Source organism: Leguminivora glycinivorella, chromosome 17, assembly GCF_023078275.1.
Source record: "Leguminivora glycinivorella isolate SPB_JAAS2020 chromosome 17, LegGlyc_1.1, whole genome shotgun sequence".
NCBI classification, from domain to species: domain Eukaryota; kingdom Metazoa; phylum Arthropoda; class Insecta; order Lepidoptera; family Tortricidae; genus Leguminivora; species Leguminivora glycinivorella.
The window spans coordinates 9,688,818-9,707,514 of NC_062987.1; the positions used below are offsets into that span (position 1 = coordinate 9,688,818).

An 18,697-nucleotide genomic window follows, 5' to 3' on the forward strand; every position below is an offset into this window, starting at 1 on the left:
ACTAAGATCGTTTTTTGATAATATTAATATTTTCGGAAATAATCGCTCCTAAAGGAAAACAAAGTGCGTCCCCCCCCCTCTAACTTTTGAACCATATAAAATAAATAAAATAAATAAATATCATATAGGACATTCTTACACAGATTGACTGAGCCCCACGGTAAGCTCAAGACGGCTTGTGTTGTGGGTACTCACTCAGACAACGATATATATAATATATAAATACTTATATACATAGAAAACATCCATGACTCAGGAACAAATATTTGTGCTCATCACACAAATAAATGCCCTTACCGGGATTCGAACCCGGGACCGCGGCGTAGCAGACAGGGTCACTACCGACTACGCCAAACCGGTCGCCAAACATGTTTAAGGGCCGATTTAGATAGTACGAGAACTCGCATACGAGTTTTATTACATTGCGGTATTTGATGACTGCAAAATTGTATGTGACCGCAACAGCCCAGAATGTAACTGAAATCGCATACGAGTTCGCACGCCGTCTAAATCAGGCCTAAAAAATATGAAAAAAATCACAAAAGTAGAACTTTATAAATAATTTCTAGGAAAATTGTTTTGAACTTGATAGGTTCATTAGTTTTTGAGAAAAATACGGAAAACTACGGAACCCTACACTGAGCGTGGCCCGACACGCTCTTGGCAAGTTTTTTTTTTTTAGTTCAGAGAATCCTGTAATCGAAAGAATTTATTTAGTAAACATACTAGTATTTTGATAGAATTACGATAAAATGATGGAAAAGTGGAATTTGTAAAGAGTGGCGCAACCGACGTCGTTCAGTAAAATTTCGAAGTATGTAACAAGAAACGTGCTTTAAAAACGAATGCGGGGGAAAAACCCATGTGTACAGAAAAAGTAATTTTTGAACTTGGAGGTATATTTAATTTTAAGTAATACAGTCTTAATTTTTGTTATTCCTCGTACGATATTGAAGTAAATAGGTAGAAACACAATTTCCTCTACTTTTGATCTGCGTGCTTTTGTAGCTATCCTACACTAAGGAAAATAAAGTAACGTGTAACGTCAACCCTTCTCAATAACTTCCGATCTGGTAGAAATACTTTTCTTTGATTGACGCGATGTGGGTACACAAGTATAGCATTAGGTACATCACATTACATGTACAAATAATTGTAAGAAAACCTTTATGGTTTTACTAGCTTTCTTGCCATGTTTTTCTTTCGCCATATAATTGCCTATAAATACCGCATGTCTTATAATAGTCATAATTAACCCCACTGATCCTATTAAAACTTGGTAGATACACTGATGATCATCATATTTTAGAACTAGCGGAAATATATAATTTCACCTCAACAAACCTTTGTTTATTCAACGGACTATTAGCATGATTTGATTGGAGAAGCTCATATTGATTATTAGCCGATGGGTCGGGCGCCATTAAACTCTGCTAACGTTTTATTAACAGTATAAAACGTTAACAGTATTTTGACCCGTCACTTTTTTGAGTTAATAGCACACAGCGATCGGGAGGCAGATTTTCAACTTGGTGGTATACTGTCGAAAGAGACCTAAAAACTACAATATCCCGCTGTTGACGACCCAGGACAGACCGGAATGAAGAAAGAAGACTTTTTTGAGTTGTCTTATTCGTAAGTTTTATAACTATTTAATCACTTGTGCTAAATAAAGTATCGCTAAGGAGTTCCATGGGGCTTAATAATAGGCAATAGCATTCAGGCCAATAAACAAGAATTAGAGTGAATCGAAACACAAAGCCTAAGGCAAAGAATTATTCAATACATCCTATACCTACTACACTACTTGTAACTGGTTTGTTGTCAATCATGTTATTACTGTGTACTTTTGAATATAAAAATTGACAAATAAAACGTTTTCTAAAGTCACATGGACATACATCCATCACACCTCGGACACCGGCGATCAAATATATTGAAAGAGACGCATTCCTAGCACACAGTCTTAGCTCGTGTAGGTAAACGCGTACTATGCTTGTATGAGTGAAATATGACAGGTCGACTGTTCGTGTTTTTGACAGGCGGTAACTCTGAGGTAACCGAGAGGGGGTGGGCGGCACTTTCAGCGGGGAGCGGGAGTGGCCATACTGTACGATAGTACCTACTCTTAATTATACTGTGCCTCCATTACAGCAATATAACTGAATATAGGAATTATGGACTGCCACCGTTCAAGAGCAAATGTGATAAAAAAAAAGTTACGGCGGGACGGTGGTTCAACAGTGGTTCTTATGGTGCTCCCACACTGGGCTGTTATAAATGTTATGTAAACATGTTGTGACAGGGACAGCGGGCCATCTCGCCATCGATCGCGCTGTCCCCGTCACCTCATGTTACATAACATTTATAACGTATCATTATAGTATACCCTAATCATTTTGACATTATGTTCCATTAAAAAAAAATCTGATTCATTGACCGGTGTTTCAATAAGGTCACAGTCCAAACTTGAAAGTCTTGGCGGTGGTGAATATTGGTAATATTGCTTGCAGACGAATCTACACTTGATGAGAAAATATAATATACATACAATACAACATACATACAATCACGCATGTATCCCATAAGGGGTAGGCAGAGCACATGAACTACTCAAGTTACAGTGCCACTCTTGGCAAAAAGGGGTTGAAAGAAAACGAAATTGTACATTGTTGTAATTATACAATATAAGTTCCATTTAAAGTCAATATACTGGATGCAGTACTTCTACTATGTAAGTTTTCCCTGAATTTCGGAAAGGGTAGCGTTTTAGTGCTCTTTATCTATTAATTATAGTAATGGGTTGGCCTAAGCGCCGATGGAGAGATATCTTTTAGGATTGTGTCGCGCCCAACATTGTGTGCCCTAAACTTTAATGTAAGTTGTAAACTACAGAACTCCAGGTAATACGGAGTTGGGGAGATAACAAAGAGGAAAGGTATATGCTTTATATATTTTGGTCAGTGTGCCTGATTTGAACTTAAATATCTCGCTGTCTTTATTTAATACATCAATCTTTTGCTGTTGATGTGATAAAGAAATGTTATATCAGTATCATAAAGTAACGTAGGTTTTTGGCTAAACGTAATACATATATAACACTGCCATATGAAAAAAAATACGGCTAACGGATAATTATTTCACGACGCCGAAGTTGATGATTTCCACATATTATTCCGCAAATGCATACAAATCGTCACTACTTTAAAAAAAACTTGTATCTTCGTCTGTCAATGAAAAGAAAATTGTAGTAAGTATGTATGTAATGCATATAGATTTACTGCGTTTTAACTTTGAGGCAGCGTGAGATACGAGATTTTTTCAAAGTAGTGACGAAATATTGATTATGATGTCTTCCCAGACGTATCCGTCGACGGCGACACCTCCTGGACAATTCAGGTATTTAATAAGTTCTGACGTGCATGGGGTCGAACGTGACTTGCGAAGCCGAGTTTTGTTTTAAACTTCCGGTCGCAAGTGATGCAGTAAAGCTCACCATTTGCATCATAGATGTCTGTGTAGTAGGCCTTGGGCGGAGATTTTCGGATCTGGCGTTTAGCGTCAAGATCTTCGAGGTGTGCACTTTCGAAGTTGTTGAGACCAGTGTCACAGTATAATGAAGAGTACTATCGTACAGTATGGCCACTCCCGCTTCCCGCTGAATGTGCCGCCCACCCCCTCTCGGTTACCTCACAGTTACCGCCTGTCAAAAACGCGAACAGTCGACCTGTCATATGTCACTCATACAAGCATAGTACCTACGCGTTCACCTACACGAGCTTAGACTGTGTGCTAGGAACGCGCCTCTTTCATATATTTGATCGCTAGTGTCCGAGGTGTGCCAGTGTTGATCGCAGTTCGCCAGTCTGATCTCCGAGTTGCAAGCTCCTCCAAAGACTCACACGATATACCGGTGGCCGACAGATGGCGCTTTAGGACCTTGTACCTCAGATATTGCCCATCAGCCTTGCGTTTACCCGAAGCTTTTGTTGCTTCGGGTAGGCAAATATAACACGTTATTATATGGTTATTATATGGCCATCATATTTATTCATTTAATTTATATGTTGTCCACAGTTAAGTTTTGGTAAATAAATTCAAATCAAACTGAGTACTTAACATTTAAGAATACGGGCGGACGAAAACATAACAATGGAAATGAATTACCGTTATAAATTACTGAGTTATTTTAACAAAGAAAGTTAACTATACTACACTGAGAGAAAATACAACCAGTTTTCATGTTCGTTCAACAAGTTTTTTGTTTAAAATAGCGCCTACGTGCTCTTTGGTTCAAACAACAAGCTACTTGTCATTTGAATCGGCAATATATTTGAATCGACAAGTCGATTTTATAAAAACAACCTGACACATATTGTTTTAAACATACGTTTGGCTGATTCAAACGGATAAACCGCAACAAGTCGAACTTGTTAAATTCACAATGCAAATTTCTCTCAGTGTAGTAATACAAGTACAGAAGCTGAGTTTAATATTCACGAGTCAGTGAAGTTAAATGTTATGCATCCATTTTCGTGTTATTATACCCTAATAAAGCAACTAACGTCTATTTACAAATTATAATTTTCATTCATGCTAAATTGAAGCTCTAAATATTTCAGCTTTTGCAATTGAGTGAAATGGTTGAAACGTCCGGGACTATTCAAATAATTAAAATGTCGGCAAATTGTAAACTGAAATCATGTTAAAATAAACAATGGGACGAGTCAAGCTTTTGTTTACTAAATACAAGAATTTAAGTCATTTAATGATACATTAGAATATGACTCCGTGCAAGAGGACTCCGTGTGATTGTTCTTGTTAGGAGTAATTGGTAGGCTCCAAAGATTACGAGCCTCATACAACCTTTGTTCCGCATTTAATCTAAAGTTACATGTCGGGTCGGGTCACTTTAAAAGTTAAATATGAGTTTGAGTAGGTATTAAATAAAATATCACGATAAAATGACGAATGGCAATCGTCGACGCCAGGCGCCGTCAGAAATGGAGTCTGGCTCTGTCGTGCCAATACGCAAGAGCGATAGAGAGATAGCTACGAAAGATAGTATTATCGTGAGCGTTTCGTGAGCGTTTGTGCATTCGGCTACGCACACATGGACGAATTGGTAATATCCTAATCGAATATTTACGGCTGTCAAAAGACCTACATTTTTGGTAACGCACGCAAAGGGACATAAAGTTACCAACCTTAATAACTGCCTGGTAGAAATGCGAGCCGAACATTGTCGGTGTCTCCCGATCGAGAGACTGTCCAACCACTGACACTGAGGCAGGCTTTGCCTAGTGTAGGAACCAGCAAAACTTAATGATAATGCCTAAATGTACCTACATAACTGTCACTTAGTTGTTAGTTGTAAGACTGTCGCTAGTCAGTCTACGCTCTTAACTATACGCCCTTACCTAAAAAATCAAAGCCTTCCACTTTCACAGATTATCGACCTATCTCTATACTTCCTTTTCTTTCCAAAGTCCTTGAACGTTTAATTTTTCAACAACTTCTTTCCTATCTTAATTACAATAATCTTCTGAATCCATATCAATCTGGCTTTAGGTCGGGACATAGTACGGCTACTGCTCTCGTCAATATTACAGATGATATACGATCCGGTATGAATGATCGTAAGTTAACAGTGTTAACGTTGCTAGACTTTAGTAACGCGTTTAACACTGTTGATTTCGACATTATGCTGGCGATACTGCGTTCTCTCAACGTATCTCCTGGAGCTGTTGAGTGGTTTCGTAGTTTTTTAACAGGTCGTCGGCAGCGTATTAAGTTAGATTCTTCTCGATCATCATGGTGCAGCACGTTAGCCGGCGTTCCGCAGGGTGGCGTGTTGTCCCCATTATTGTTTTCCTTATTTATTAACTCCATTACTGTCAATCTCTCTTCATCTTTCCACCTGTATGCCGATGATCTTCAAATATATTCTCAGGGTTCACTAAACGATCTACCAACAGTTATTTCATCGACAAATAAGGATTTAGAACGAATTTGTGAATGGAGTAACAGTTACGGACTGAATGTTAATCCTAGTAAAACTCAAGCCATCGTTATTGGGAGCTCTAAGCTGATATCGCGACTGGACCTTGGTACTTTGCCACCACTAATCTTCAACGGAGTTTTAATTCCTTTCTCTGGTCACGTGAAAAATCTAGGCATTATTATGGACAGTACATTTTCCTGGGTACCCCAGCTTAGTGAAATTAGCAGGAAGGTGTTTGGATCAGTGGCTTCCCTGAGGAGACTTCGCAACTTTCTTCCTATCCCCACAAAAATTGCGCTTACTCAGGCGTTGCTCCTTCCAATCTTGGATTACGCTGATGTTTCCTATCTTGATCTATCCGAAGAGCAACTCAATAAGCTGGATCGTATTCAGAACGTCTGTATACGTTTCATTTTTGGTTTGCGCAAATTCGATCATGTGTCTAGCTTTCGATCGCAGCTGAAGTGGCTCCCCATTCGTCGCAGACGTAACCTTCATATAGTTTCTCTCCTTTATAATATACTGTTTAACCCTTCAACTCCTCGCTATCTCAAAGACCGCTTTAGTTTTGTTCAATCTATCAGATCTTCCCGAAATTATCTTCTTAAAGTCCCGTCATCTTCTTCTAAATTCTTCAACGATTCCTTTACTTTCCAGGCAGTTCGGTTGTGGAACTCATTACCTATTGACATAAGGCATGCTAAGTCTCTTCACATTTTTAAAAGTCAAGTAAAAGAGCATTATTTATCTATTCCATAATACAATATTTATTGATGGTCCTGTTTCATTTTCCTTTATCGCTATTGGCCGCATTGTTTTTGATCTATGTACATTCGTAGCTGTGTTGTTATAGTATTTATATATGTACGGTATATTTAGGTTTATTTTAATTCCTATTTATGTATGTTTATTAGTATTAAGATTATTTGACGTTTTCTATCACTCACTGCATCACCTACTCAAATCAGTTGTTTTTTGTGTCTTGTCTCCACTACCCAAAGGTTGTCTGGAAGAGATCGCTCTTTAGCGATAAGACCGCCTGTTGTCTACCATAGTTAATTAAAGTTATGTGATGTAATCTTGTTATATTGGTGAACAATAAAGAATATTTGTATTGTATTTGTATTTGTATTGTATATGAGTCGAACAAAACTGAAACACTTTATAGGCGGACTGCGTCCCATCTGACAGTTGCGCGAGCAGACGTGAAATGCACGCCGACTTTGCATATTCGACTTCATACCTTTTTTTACACTCTATAGGTATATGATACAGTGATACTATTTTCCGTTTTGACGAGTGAAATCCGTCTTAAATTTCTGACAACATGCAAAGTGTTATTTTTATAACTGGCAATACTTAAGGTGATCATTATAGCTGAATACAGGCAGGAAAGCACGGTCGCGCGATAAATGATATAACATTAGGCCGTACCTTTTGCACTTATTTGTACTTAAGTGCGATATACGGCCTGCTGTTTTATCGTTTATCGCGCGACTATGCTATCGAGGCAGAACCAAAAACATTAGTACAAAATGTACCTTAATTTTTTACCTAAAATTTTCCTAAATTTCGAAAATTCACTCTGCGGCGTGAACACATGCGTTAGAGTGTATTCGAAATAGAATGAAAGGGGTAAAGTTTATCTACATTTTTACCATAATATATGATTTTGATATTTTTTTTTACATAGCCTGATTAAACATTGCCGGTTATAAAAATGATATCCTGTTTATGTACGATGGCAACACTAACCTGATTGGGTCCAGTCAGGTTCAGCCCGCAGGAGTTGCAGCGGAGACATTCCTCGTGGTAGTGGTTGTTGTCGTACAATGGGGATGGTTCTGTGAAATGTTACTAGTATCAGTATAGTAATAGGTACTTTCAATTTGTTCTGGCTACGATATAAATATATTTTGTATAATGTTACTGTAAAAGCTGGTTTACTTAATGCTTTAGATAGCAAAAGGTGTTCCTGAAATCAACCGCTCGCGAATCGGCCTCCACAGTCATCAAAACCGTTGTCTATTGTCCCGCAGCTGTAAGAACCTCTTTTTGACACATGACAGCGTCCACAAAACTCGCGCAACCTAATAAAATTTTAAATAAAATCCGGTAATAATATTTAAAAAAATTAAGTACTTAAATACAATATTTCGCTTACTTTAAACATAATCTAACACATGTTACATTTTTGCGGATCTTCGTTAGTGAGCATTTTACGATATTAATTTATCACGCAGGATTTACTTATTATGTCATTTATCATTCATTTTTATTTTTAAACTAGTGCCGTGGCAGAGTCTGTCATTTCGATTCAAATGACATTTCAGTAAGTTGATAGAAATCGTATATTTGTTTAAGCGCCTCCTTGTTGTACATTAGGGCCTAATCGATTCAACCAATTCGAAATTAATCGTTAGATTTGGCAAACGATACGTCTTAGCCACATCGCAACATACTTCAAAACAAATGTGTCAAAAATGTTAACTTACAGACCCGGGACAATAAACAACAATATATTATGTAAATCGTCGCAATAAACGCAAATGCCTGTGATGATGATGATGTCACTGTAAAAGCCCGAAGTACGGTAACACCTAGGTTTTACCGGTAAATTCTAGGTTCTACTGACGCCGATTGGTAAAAGCCCGAAGTCAGAAATATTTGTTGTTTAGTTTGGGCTTTCACTGACATTCGTTTGTTAAAGCCTAGGCTAAGGCTAAGGCCTAAGTTCGTTCCGTCAACTTACTGTCGTGGTTCAGAGATTTTATCAAATACCTAAACAAATCTAGGCAAATGACAAAGCGTGGCGCGTTTATTGGCCGATTTTGTGATTTCACTAGACAGAGTCAGGGATTTGGTCAAATAACTGAAACTTTTTAGAGAAATGATGAAATGGATTCGTCATTTTATCATCCCGGGTGTTTTGACCCCCATCGCAGCTGACCCGCTGTACCCGGGTATCATCCGGCAAATATTATACTCGTAATGATAATGCCACAATAAAAGTCTATAAACGGAAAGCCATCTGAATTGCCTCAAAAACTATTGACATTTAGTACGTCGGTCACGTAAAATCAACTATGTGCGATATTGAGCACAGCAAACAAAATTTGGTGTCGTTTCGTGCACATTTATTACCATAGAGGAATAAATATGACTAGAATATAAAGTGTCGGAAATGTCGGAATAATATCCATGTGTTTTATTCATATTTTAGCGCACTTAGTTGTTCGTAAGATGGTTGAAGGCCGAAGTAACCGAGCTTTGAAATGGAATAAATTAGTAACTTTTAAACTAAAATAGTATTTAATCGATTTTTTCATTTAATCTAATTTTGACAAAACTGGCTGTGTGTACTGGTACTCAACAATGTTATACCTAACTAAACAATTTCATAATCAAAATTTATATCGTCGCCTAGTACCTATCCATAGTACAAGCTTTGTTAAGTTTGGGGCTGGGTTCATCTGTGTAACCCGATATATTTTTTTGAATGTGAAGTTAATTGTCATTGTGCGTAATACAGTTTTTTAGTCGCACATGTGACATGTTTCGGAGAATTTTCAAGCATTATAGGACTCTCTAATCCGAATTGGGCTGACGAGCAAACCCTCTCTTGCATAACAGGGATGCCTGTATCCAGCACGGGAAGCATGGTCGCGCGATAGACGATAAAATAGCAGGCCGTCCCTATCGCACTATTTTTAAGGGATAGGGCCTGATATTTTATCGTCTATCGCGCGACCATCTTCCCGTGCAGGACGTATATAGATCGTTTATTTTTATACGGCCCGTGCCTACTAAATAGTTAGCCGGACGGCCTGCCAGTTCAGCGCAGTCACTTCTAAGTGACATACCGATATCGTCCGGCGAACTGATTCAGTTAAGTCAGTCAGTGGTCACTTTTACAATGCAGCGAGTATTGAGATTCGATTTCTTTCTAGGCTTCTAAAGTTCTATTCCTGTTTAAGTGACGATAATGAAATCACGTACTCATAAAGTTTTACGACATGCAGTTTTGATATTCTGATTTAACTTATATTTTATCACACGGGAACGTCTGCGAGCGATACTGATATTTTTTTAATTATCACGATTCTTACACATACTTAATTATATTATAAATCGCGTAAACGCCATTCTTGAAACGTCGGAGGTCAGTTAAAAACTTAGTTTTGATATTAAATATTTGAATATCTACTTAAAATGAAGTGCTTTTTATATCTCCGAAAACTAATTCTAGGCATATATTAATTTCATAGCAAATAAAAGCCTGCTTATAATTTTTAATAATAAAAATCTATTGTACGAATTCAGCAATCGTACGATTGAAATAATTTAATTAAACACCGAAATTTGACTTTATCTCAGCAGTCGTTTGTCTCTTCAGAATCCAATTATGTTCGTTGTGAAACCTAAATGTGCTGGTAGAAATTAAATTTTCACCGGCAAGGATTTAGTGAGTGCAATCGTGAGGCGTCTAAGCTCTCTTACTGATCCTGCGAAGGGTTAAAACCAGGAAAGGTTCACAGCCGTTTGGATTAAAATTTAAAGTAAGTTTAATACAACGATGTCTGATATAGCATGTATTCTAGTCATACTTTTTCACAAAATTTGTTTTAGAATAAAATTGCATTAAAGTTTACATATTCAGATGCTGACGCATTCTGATTGTGATTGATGAACCGAATTTAAAATAAGCATTTAAATGTCGCATTTTATACCTACAAGTGATTTGTTCTCACCTAATCCAATGTTTCATCAGACCAGAAACTACAACTGTCTTTAGGTGAAGACGCCATATTAAGAAAATTATACACGGTGCTCGTGAGCATTGCGAGAGATTTTAAGAGCATATTCCTGATCCCATTTTAAGACAAAAATGTCATATACACTTTTCTAGATTTCGCCTAGTTTCAGAGTTATTACGAATTGAAAAAATAAATATATTTTCTCATTGTTACTCAGTACAAAAGGCTTTTTTAACGACGTTGATGCCATTATGGAGAATAGTCTCACTATCCTCATTGATAGATGTCCAAAAGTAAGACGTAAACCTTTAAAAAATGAGATTTTTAGAAAAAAAAACGTCAAAACTCATTTTAAGTGGTAGTTTTATGAATAACATTTACTTTTTATGTCAAAATACATTCGAAAACAGTAAAAAAATACAAAAAAAAAATATTTTGGCAAAATTTCCTCCTCTGTATTTAAAAAAAATCTTTTTTTGACCTCAGAAATGCGTGGTTAAAATCTCTCGCAATGCTCACTATCACCGTGTATCGCGGGAGTCCCGTTTTGATCAGTATAGGTTATGAACATGACCTGAGGAGCTTGTCAAAGTTAGTCCAAGATAAGTAGGCAACGATTTTTACAGCTTCACCAGTGCAAATGTTATTTCAAATGTCAGACTTAGATGAAATTCTGACGTTTACTTCCCTTGCAGCAGGGACATCATACTCTCGCGCCAATCATGTGCTAACCCTGCTGGGGCTATTAAAATTGTTGCCAACATATGTATCTCGATTTGACTGTACGTGCATGATAGCGATAGATAGATATTTTTTAACTGGCATTAACAGTCAGAATAGTCCTCCTAGACTCAGCTGAAAGGGAAAGCTGGCTCGCCGCCAACTCGCGCTGCCTGTTTGCCTCGGTCCTGATTCCGTACACTTGTGAAATTTTAAATCCAGCTTCTACATCCTTTCGTAACATGTGCCAAGCATTTCAGTATGCGGGCCGAGCCTGGAACCGTGTTCCATTATTGATGAAGGGTGTTTAGCAGATTTCGTTCCAGGCCCAAGGATGAAATGTTATTTAACTTATACAAACAACCCCGAAATAAATTGAAACGTTCATTGTATTTCTAAAATATGATAAATAGCTGTGACTTTGAGGTCGAACTTTGAAACTTGAAGAAGTGTTGCTTAAAACAATATTCAAGAAATTCTTGATATTTTGGAAATCATACAGAATTTTATAGACTTATTTCAACAGTATATGAAAATGACGAATAACCTTGTCTTTCTAATTTGGTGGCTTATTTTTAAACCTGTAAAAGCATTTCGTTGTAAATTAGAGAGACACTTTATGAAAAGAAAATAGGCATTCGATTTTACTCCTCATTAGTCTCATTAGTATTACCATGTTATTAATGTACAGTCGAGTTCAGAAATATGTGTACATTTCTTCACCTTAACTCGTTGCTATAAGGTGAAGAAATGTACACATATTTATGAACTCGACTGTAAGAAGATACTTGTATATCTACGAGTTGTATTTGCATTGCCTAATCTGTAAAAAGTGCCGTATATAATAACAACTGATTTTATAGATTACAAATAGGCTTCTCGCAATAAAACACTTACCTTGATAATGATAATAAAATGGTTTTAATTGAAATGAATTTACGATAGAAAAGGCCGTATCTAATAAACGCGATCTTACAAAAAGCAATAAAAACACACCTCTTCTATTTCTGAAGAATTATTGCCTGTGGTAAAATAATCGAGTAAACTGGGTACTTAACTATTGGGTTGGTAAGAAAGTAATGGCTCTCATGTCACCATAGAAACACATTTACACGAGTTGGGAAAAAACTACAAATACAGTGTTTGGATACCGCACGAACTTGATAGAGATCAACTAAACCGCCGTGCCGATATCTGCATACAACTTCTGTCTTTTCGCCGCACATCAACTGGTTGGCCCATCTTATCACTGGAGATGAAAAATGGGTCTTATATATAAATCACACACGCAAACGTCAGTGGCTAGCTCCAAACGAAAAAGGAATAGAGGCACCAAAAACAGAGCCTCGCCCGAAAAAAGTTATGCTGTCCGTTTGGTGGGATATTCATGGTATTATTCACTAGGAACTCCTACCAAGTGGAATGACTGTTACCGCATCAGTATACTGTAATCAGCTTGAAAATTTAAACCAAAAAATCTGTCAGAATCGTCCACAGCATGCTAAAGTTTTTTTCTTACACGACAATGCTCGCCCACACATTGCAAAAGTGACTCGGCTAAAGCTATTGGAGCTAGGTTGGATAAATTCATGAGTCCAATATCATAAAATTTTATAATTACTTACATACTTATGACTATGGTTGAAAATAATATAACTTTATCGATTATTCGAAATACTACAGATTGTATTTTATGGAAATTGGGCTTGTGTAATTTAAGTACACGTATTACTCGTTAATCTAGACGAGCAATTCTTGTATAATTATTTATTATTATAAATCGGCGATCTCGGAAACAGGTCTAACGATTTCGCTGAAATTTGTGGGGTTCTCGGGGATGGAAAATCTATCTAGCTTAGTCTTAGGTCCCGGGACATGTGAATTTTGAAGTTTTTGCTCGGTCTCCCAGGCTTCTATATACATATTTAGATAGAATACTCTTTATTGGCTACAGGATACAGAAAAAAAGATTTTTTTATACGAAATTTACTAGTATAGCCATGCCAAAAGGCAATATGAAATTTTGCTATCTCCCGCAGATGAAATATATCTAGTATAACCTCGATTGTTTTATGGCGGCCTTATTACCGAGGCTACTAATAAAGTATGTATGCTTATTGACATGGGTTAGTAGTCGTAAACTGTGCTACAGTAAAATTGGGCGCCGAACATGTGGAGGTGGTGATAAATGGGAACTTTTCCATTGAATCGATATACAACCCTACCTGAAAGCAAACGGTTTTTTTTCTCATACGAAAAATACCGTTTATTTAGTTTATTTTATGTTTAATGATACAATTAAATTAAACGAAACAACATTAATTAATATTAACAAACATATTGGGCCCTTTGTGGATTAAAAAAAAAAGGTTTCGAACCCTGCCTGCAAGAAGCTTGCGTGGTTTTAATTTTTAAAACATTTATTAGTTTCAAAAATATCCTTGCAACATTGACACAGACGATTATTATGGGCGAAAAAGATTTCCATGAAAATACGGAAACACGTAGTAAAAACTTTACATCCCTAACCTAGACAGTATTTTTTACACTTTTAATTTATTTAAGTACCTACCTATTTCTTGTGCTAAATATTATAGATTTTATTCAAGGAAGAAAACATTGTACAGAAATGTACCGTCATTTAGAAAATTATTACTTTATAGTGAAAGCTTGAGACGACTAAATTAGTCTCATTGTTCTGGCTATTTTTCCGTTTTAATGAACAACAAAGGTATCCGGGACATACGGGGGTGTATAATTAAAATAAATATAAGATGCCTAGAAGAAAGATACAACGTTATATTTATAAATTAGATTGTAATGAATAATTATTTGTATAATAAAAATACATTATAATAAAACATCAGGGACATAAAATTATCTTACAATAAAACTAAACTATTAAATCTAAAATTAAACTTAAAATAAAATAAAAAATTAAAATTAAATTAAACTAAATAAATCTAAAATTAAACTAAAGTAAATCTAAAAACGGCCCCTGTGGCATAGTACCGAAACGACAACGTAAACTTTACCTAGATAATTGATAAATTATTATATGAATTTATCTTTCAGTACGATTATTAAACCATAATTGATTATTCACTTTAACGATAAGGTAAAGCTTATAAGTGAATGTTTAGTTTCGATTAGGCTTTGCGGGATTTTTCGTGTAGCTACCAGTAAATACGTATTATGAGAGATCAAGAACTTACCATGTTCTCTTCTCCTTGTGTTGATGTAAACACGCTTTAGTTTTACAAAAAAATATTTATATCTACTGCTTTATCCTACCCTAAACAGTTACTATTTTCACGACACCTACACTACGACAAAATACGATAAACATTTAGATTTTGGTGTTTTATTTTCAGCAATAGCAGGTCACTTATTCTTCGTTTTAGTTCACTTGTCAAATGTTACTATTACTAAAATACAAGGCCAAAAACACATCACGGACACTCTGTAATTACTACTTCAGTCATAACAAAAAACAATTCATATAAAACAAAATTTGCAAAATATATCTACGCACGGATTTCTATAATGGAACTAAGATTCGTTGTAACCGATGCGATAGGTCAATGTTATTATTTCGCTATCGTTTTAAAGCTGGTGTACGAGTAAGTGTATTGCTAGTTGAGTGAGGTTATTCGTTGTGTACGGCGCGTCGGGCGGGCTCTAGTAACCATGGCTGGCAACAGATGACAGGGCGCGGGCGGGCGCGGGCCTGCGCCGGGCGATCGCGCTCATCTCATGCCGCTGTTTGACCAGGCGTACACGAGAGCCTTCAGCGCGTCAGCTGCCACTCGCCGGCGGCGCCACTGTGCCCGTCTAACACTACTCTCTCGCACCTGAATCTCTTTTGTCGGTAAAGCAGTTTTCAGAGAGGGACGGAGTACGTGCGAGTAAATCGATTGGCTGATCAAAAGGGGCGGGGGCAGAGCACGTGGCTTCTAGTAACGCGCTCTGTACTGTCAGTTTATTGTTGTTACGTTTTGTGAGTCATTCGCGCTTTTACATGAAAGTTATAACTTTAATCAAGTTTGAATGTGATTATATTAGCAATAACTTAGGAAATATGGTTTAGTACGTTTCTGTAGACAGTGGTTGGACATTTACTACCTACTTATACATTTTTTTAATTACAACAAAATTGTAAGAAGTAAATTATCTACATTTAGGGTTTCAGAATTTAACATTTTTACCATTGAAGATTGATAAGATAACATTACTGGAAAATAAAATTAAATACTCTTGAAAGTCCCTAAATATAATTCTGTTTATGTGTAACTGATGCAGTTATTATTCTTCTTTGGAATTTTAGAGGAACTTTCCTTAATTTTTCACAGTTGTTAACTTATCAAGTACCTAGTTATCGTAGTTAACGACAGTTTATATAATTTGAAGGGAAAAAGGTGTATCGGTAAATATCCATTATATTATAATATCGCGTGACAATAGATACGAGTAAAATCAAGTTATTAAGTCAACAACAGTGGTTGACTCAATTAACTTACCAATGTATTGTTGAACGCTGTTTCGTGGTTTTGTACATCATTGTGGTTTTAACGTAACAACGTTTAACCTCAATAGACTGATCAAGCAGGTATTTTGAAATGGCGTGAACGATGAATGATATGAAAATTTCACTTTAGCTAAGTTTCCGAATTTTTTCTTATTAAATGTATGATAGCCTGCACGTTTAAATTGTTGGTCAGATTGACGGCCTAGACTGATAGATATTTAATTTAAAATTTGCCATGAGATCAAAACACTTGTGGTTCAGTGCATAATGACAACAGTGTAGTTAATGTCCAAAAGTTATAATCAACTGACCTGTCTGTGTGCTTGAATCGAAGAAGGTGCTCGTGGTCTCGACGGTCATGGTGCCGATGGTGCCGTCGAGGATCTGCGTGGAGGAGTCCCGGCGGCCGCGCGCGCGCATGCACGCGTCGTCGCTCTGCGAGCTCTGCCGCCTGAAGTTCCGACACCTGATCATCTCCTCCGTCGTAGACTGCCTCCGGAACCCTCGCGCTATCAATATCTCCTCAGTAGTAGACTGGCGGCGAATCATAGTTCGCTCCGGGGGACGCGCGCCTGGGCTGGGATCTCGACTCGAACAAGAACTCGACTCTGGACTCCGAGCGCGGCCACCTCTAGCACACGACGCCTGCCTTCGCAACCGGCTACGTCTTCTTGCTGCCGATGGACTTAGGTCTACGTTTCCAGCTCGATCGGGACTTAACTGAGATCGATCTCTTCGTGGTCTCACCGCTGAATCGGGACTCAGCGAATCTCTTCTTACACGGTTTTCATCATCGGGTCCTAATGAAGGTCCTGAATCGCGACGCCTAGTACCAGGAGGTCCATTCGGATCATCGAACGCAGTGGCTTGCCTTTGTAGCCTACCGAGTCTCCGTTCTGGGCTTGCAGCGGCTCGAGAGTCCCTTCTAGCTCGTCCACACTGCGTTGTAGAGTCTCTTCGACCACCGAGACTAGGCGGAGTTTTACCGCTTGGAGATACTGCAGTGGCTTGAGTGGTTTGACAGCTTTGACCCGGCTGAGCTGCATTACTGGGTATCGTAGGAGATGTTGGAGACGGTGTAACGGCAGATGTTATAATAGTCGGCATTGTCATCGGTTGACACTCCCCATCAGAACGGCTAGGTTCATGCACCGTTACTACTGTCACGGAAGGCATATGCGTTGATGGACCGGGATCTGAAGACGCATCGACAAACGACGGAGGCGCCGGTGTTGGAGGTGATAACCGTCTTTTTCTATGTGTCGCAACTATTCGTGGAGGAGGGGCAGCGACAGATTCTCTCCGATGGCGATGCCCATCAACTGAGTCACGACGCTCTTTGTCGTCACCCGATCCTCGTCTTTTGACACGCCTTTCCCGAGTTGGCGCAACGGTGGTTGAATCTCTACGATCCCAAGCGTTAGGAAAGTCTGTTCGGAAGTCTTGGGGTGCGGCTTTTGAGTCACGGCGTTTAGAAGCCATGGATTTGATGCCCGAGTCGGCGGATGAGTCGCGTCGCCGGCGCGGCGGAGGCTCGTGGCGCGCCCAGGGTAAAGAGCGGGCGAGATCTGCCAAGGTTTCCCGCCGGGACAAGGGAGCCCGCTGACGGCGAGGGCCGCTGCTGCCACCACCGCCCCACTCCCGCAGAATGTCTGTCAGCTGCGCCAGTGATGATCGTCGACGGCGGGGTCCAGCTAAGCAGAAAAAAATGTTATTCTAACAAAGATTGATCACCAGAGACGGGATATTGCTAATATGTTTACCTAATTGTAAATATGGGTTTCCAGTACATATAAGTCTCAATATACAAACAGGGTCCTTGTATTAAAATTTCTGTGGGAACTTCAGATTTTACTGCATTTGAATTTGGACCATTCTGTGACGGAAGTCACAAAACGACGAGTGATTGACAGATATGTAATTGAGGCTTACTTTGCGTCTGGTTGTTGACATCGGGCTCCGGCGGCGACAGGCAGGACACCTGCGCCGCCGAGTCCCGTCTGCTGCCGAGCCGCTGCCGCAGCGTGCTCTCCTCGAGCGTGGACCGCGTCAGCTCGTCCCAGCCGTTCCCGCCAGCCCACACCAGCCCCACTTGGTGCGACAGTATCGGCAGGTTGCACACGAAGCATATTGCCGTCATTGTCCTGAGAAAGTAAGAAAAGGTTACGATCCGTTTTTTTTTCGATATCCTGAAACCCCGTCTCTTCGTCTATGTTACTAGTGATATCTGTGCGGGAAAAGAAGCGTCATAGAATTAATTAGAGGGCTTAGCCTAGTGTGGGGGTCGTCGATTAACTGCAAACTGTATTTTAAATTTTCTTGGTTACTAAAATATTTTGACTTTTTTTTGTACTTTTATTTATAGGTCCCCCATGCATTCCACAACTCTTCTCTTTCTAAGCAGACTCAGGTTAGTAAATAATATCTAGCGCAGGCTTCACAAAAAAATGACTAATTGGACACACTTGATTTAGTAAACGTTGCGGAACCAGCTAAAAACTAAGTAATAACTTCAACTTTTACAAAGCAGCGAAGATAGTTATACTAGGCGAACAGACGAAATTTTACGTTACTGTACTAACGCTTTGTTATTTCTAAAATGCGTAACAGGATACATGTCGGTATCTGCCGAGTTCTGTATACAATATGAATAAGCGAAACCACATTATATCGCGCCCTTGTGTTCGC

General features: G+C 38.4%; 1 protein-coding gene across 1 annotated transcript in view; it reads right to left on the bottom strand.

The window, feature by feature from the left end:
• LOC125235339 overlaps window positions 1-18,235 on the bottom strand; it is a 129,419-nt gene extending 111,184 nt beyond the window's left edge. The window contains exons 1-3 of the mRNA XM_048141879.1: window positions 17,942-18,235; window positions 16,321-17,703; window positions 7,760-7,848 (exon numbers count right to left, since the gene is read on the bottom strand). Of these exons, the coding sequence (XP_047997836.1) occupies window positions 7,760-7,848; window positions 16,321-17,703; window positions 17,942-18,149 (1,680 nt within the window). The 5' untranslated portion in view covers window positions 18,150-18,235. The remainder of the gene's footprint in view (window positions 1-7,759; window positions 7,849-16,320; window positions 17,704-17,941) is intronic.
• Window positions 18,236-18,697: the final 462 nt, after the last annotated feature.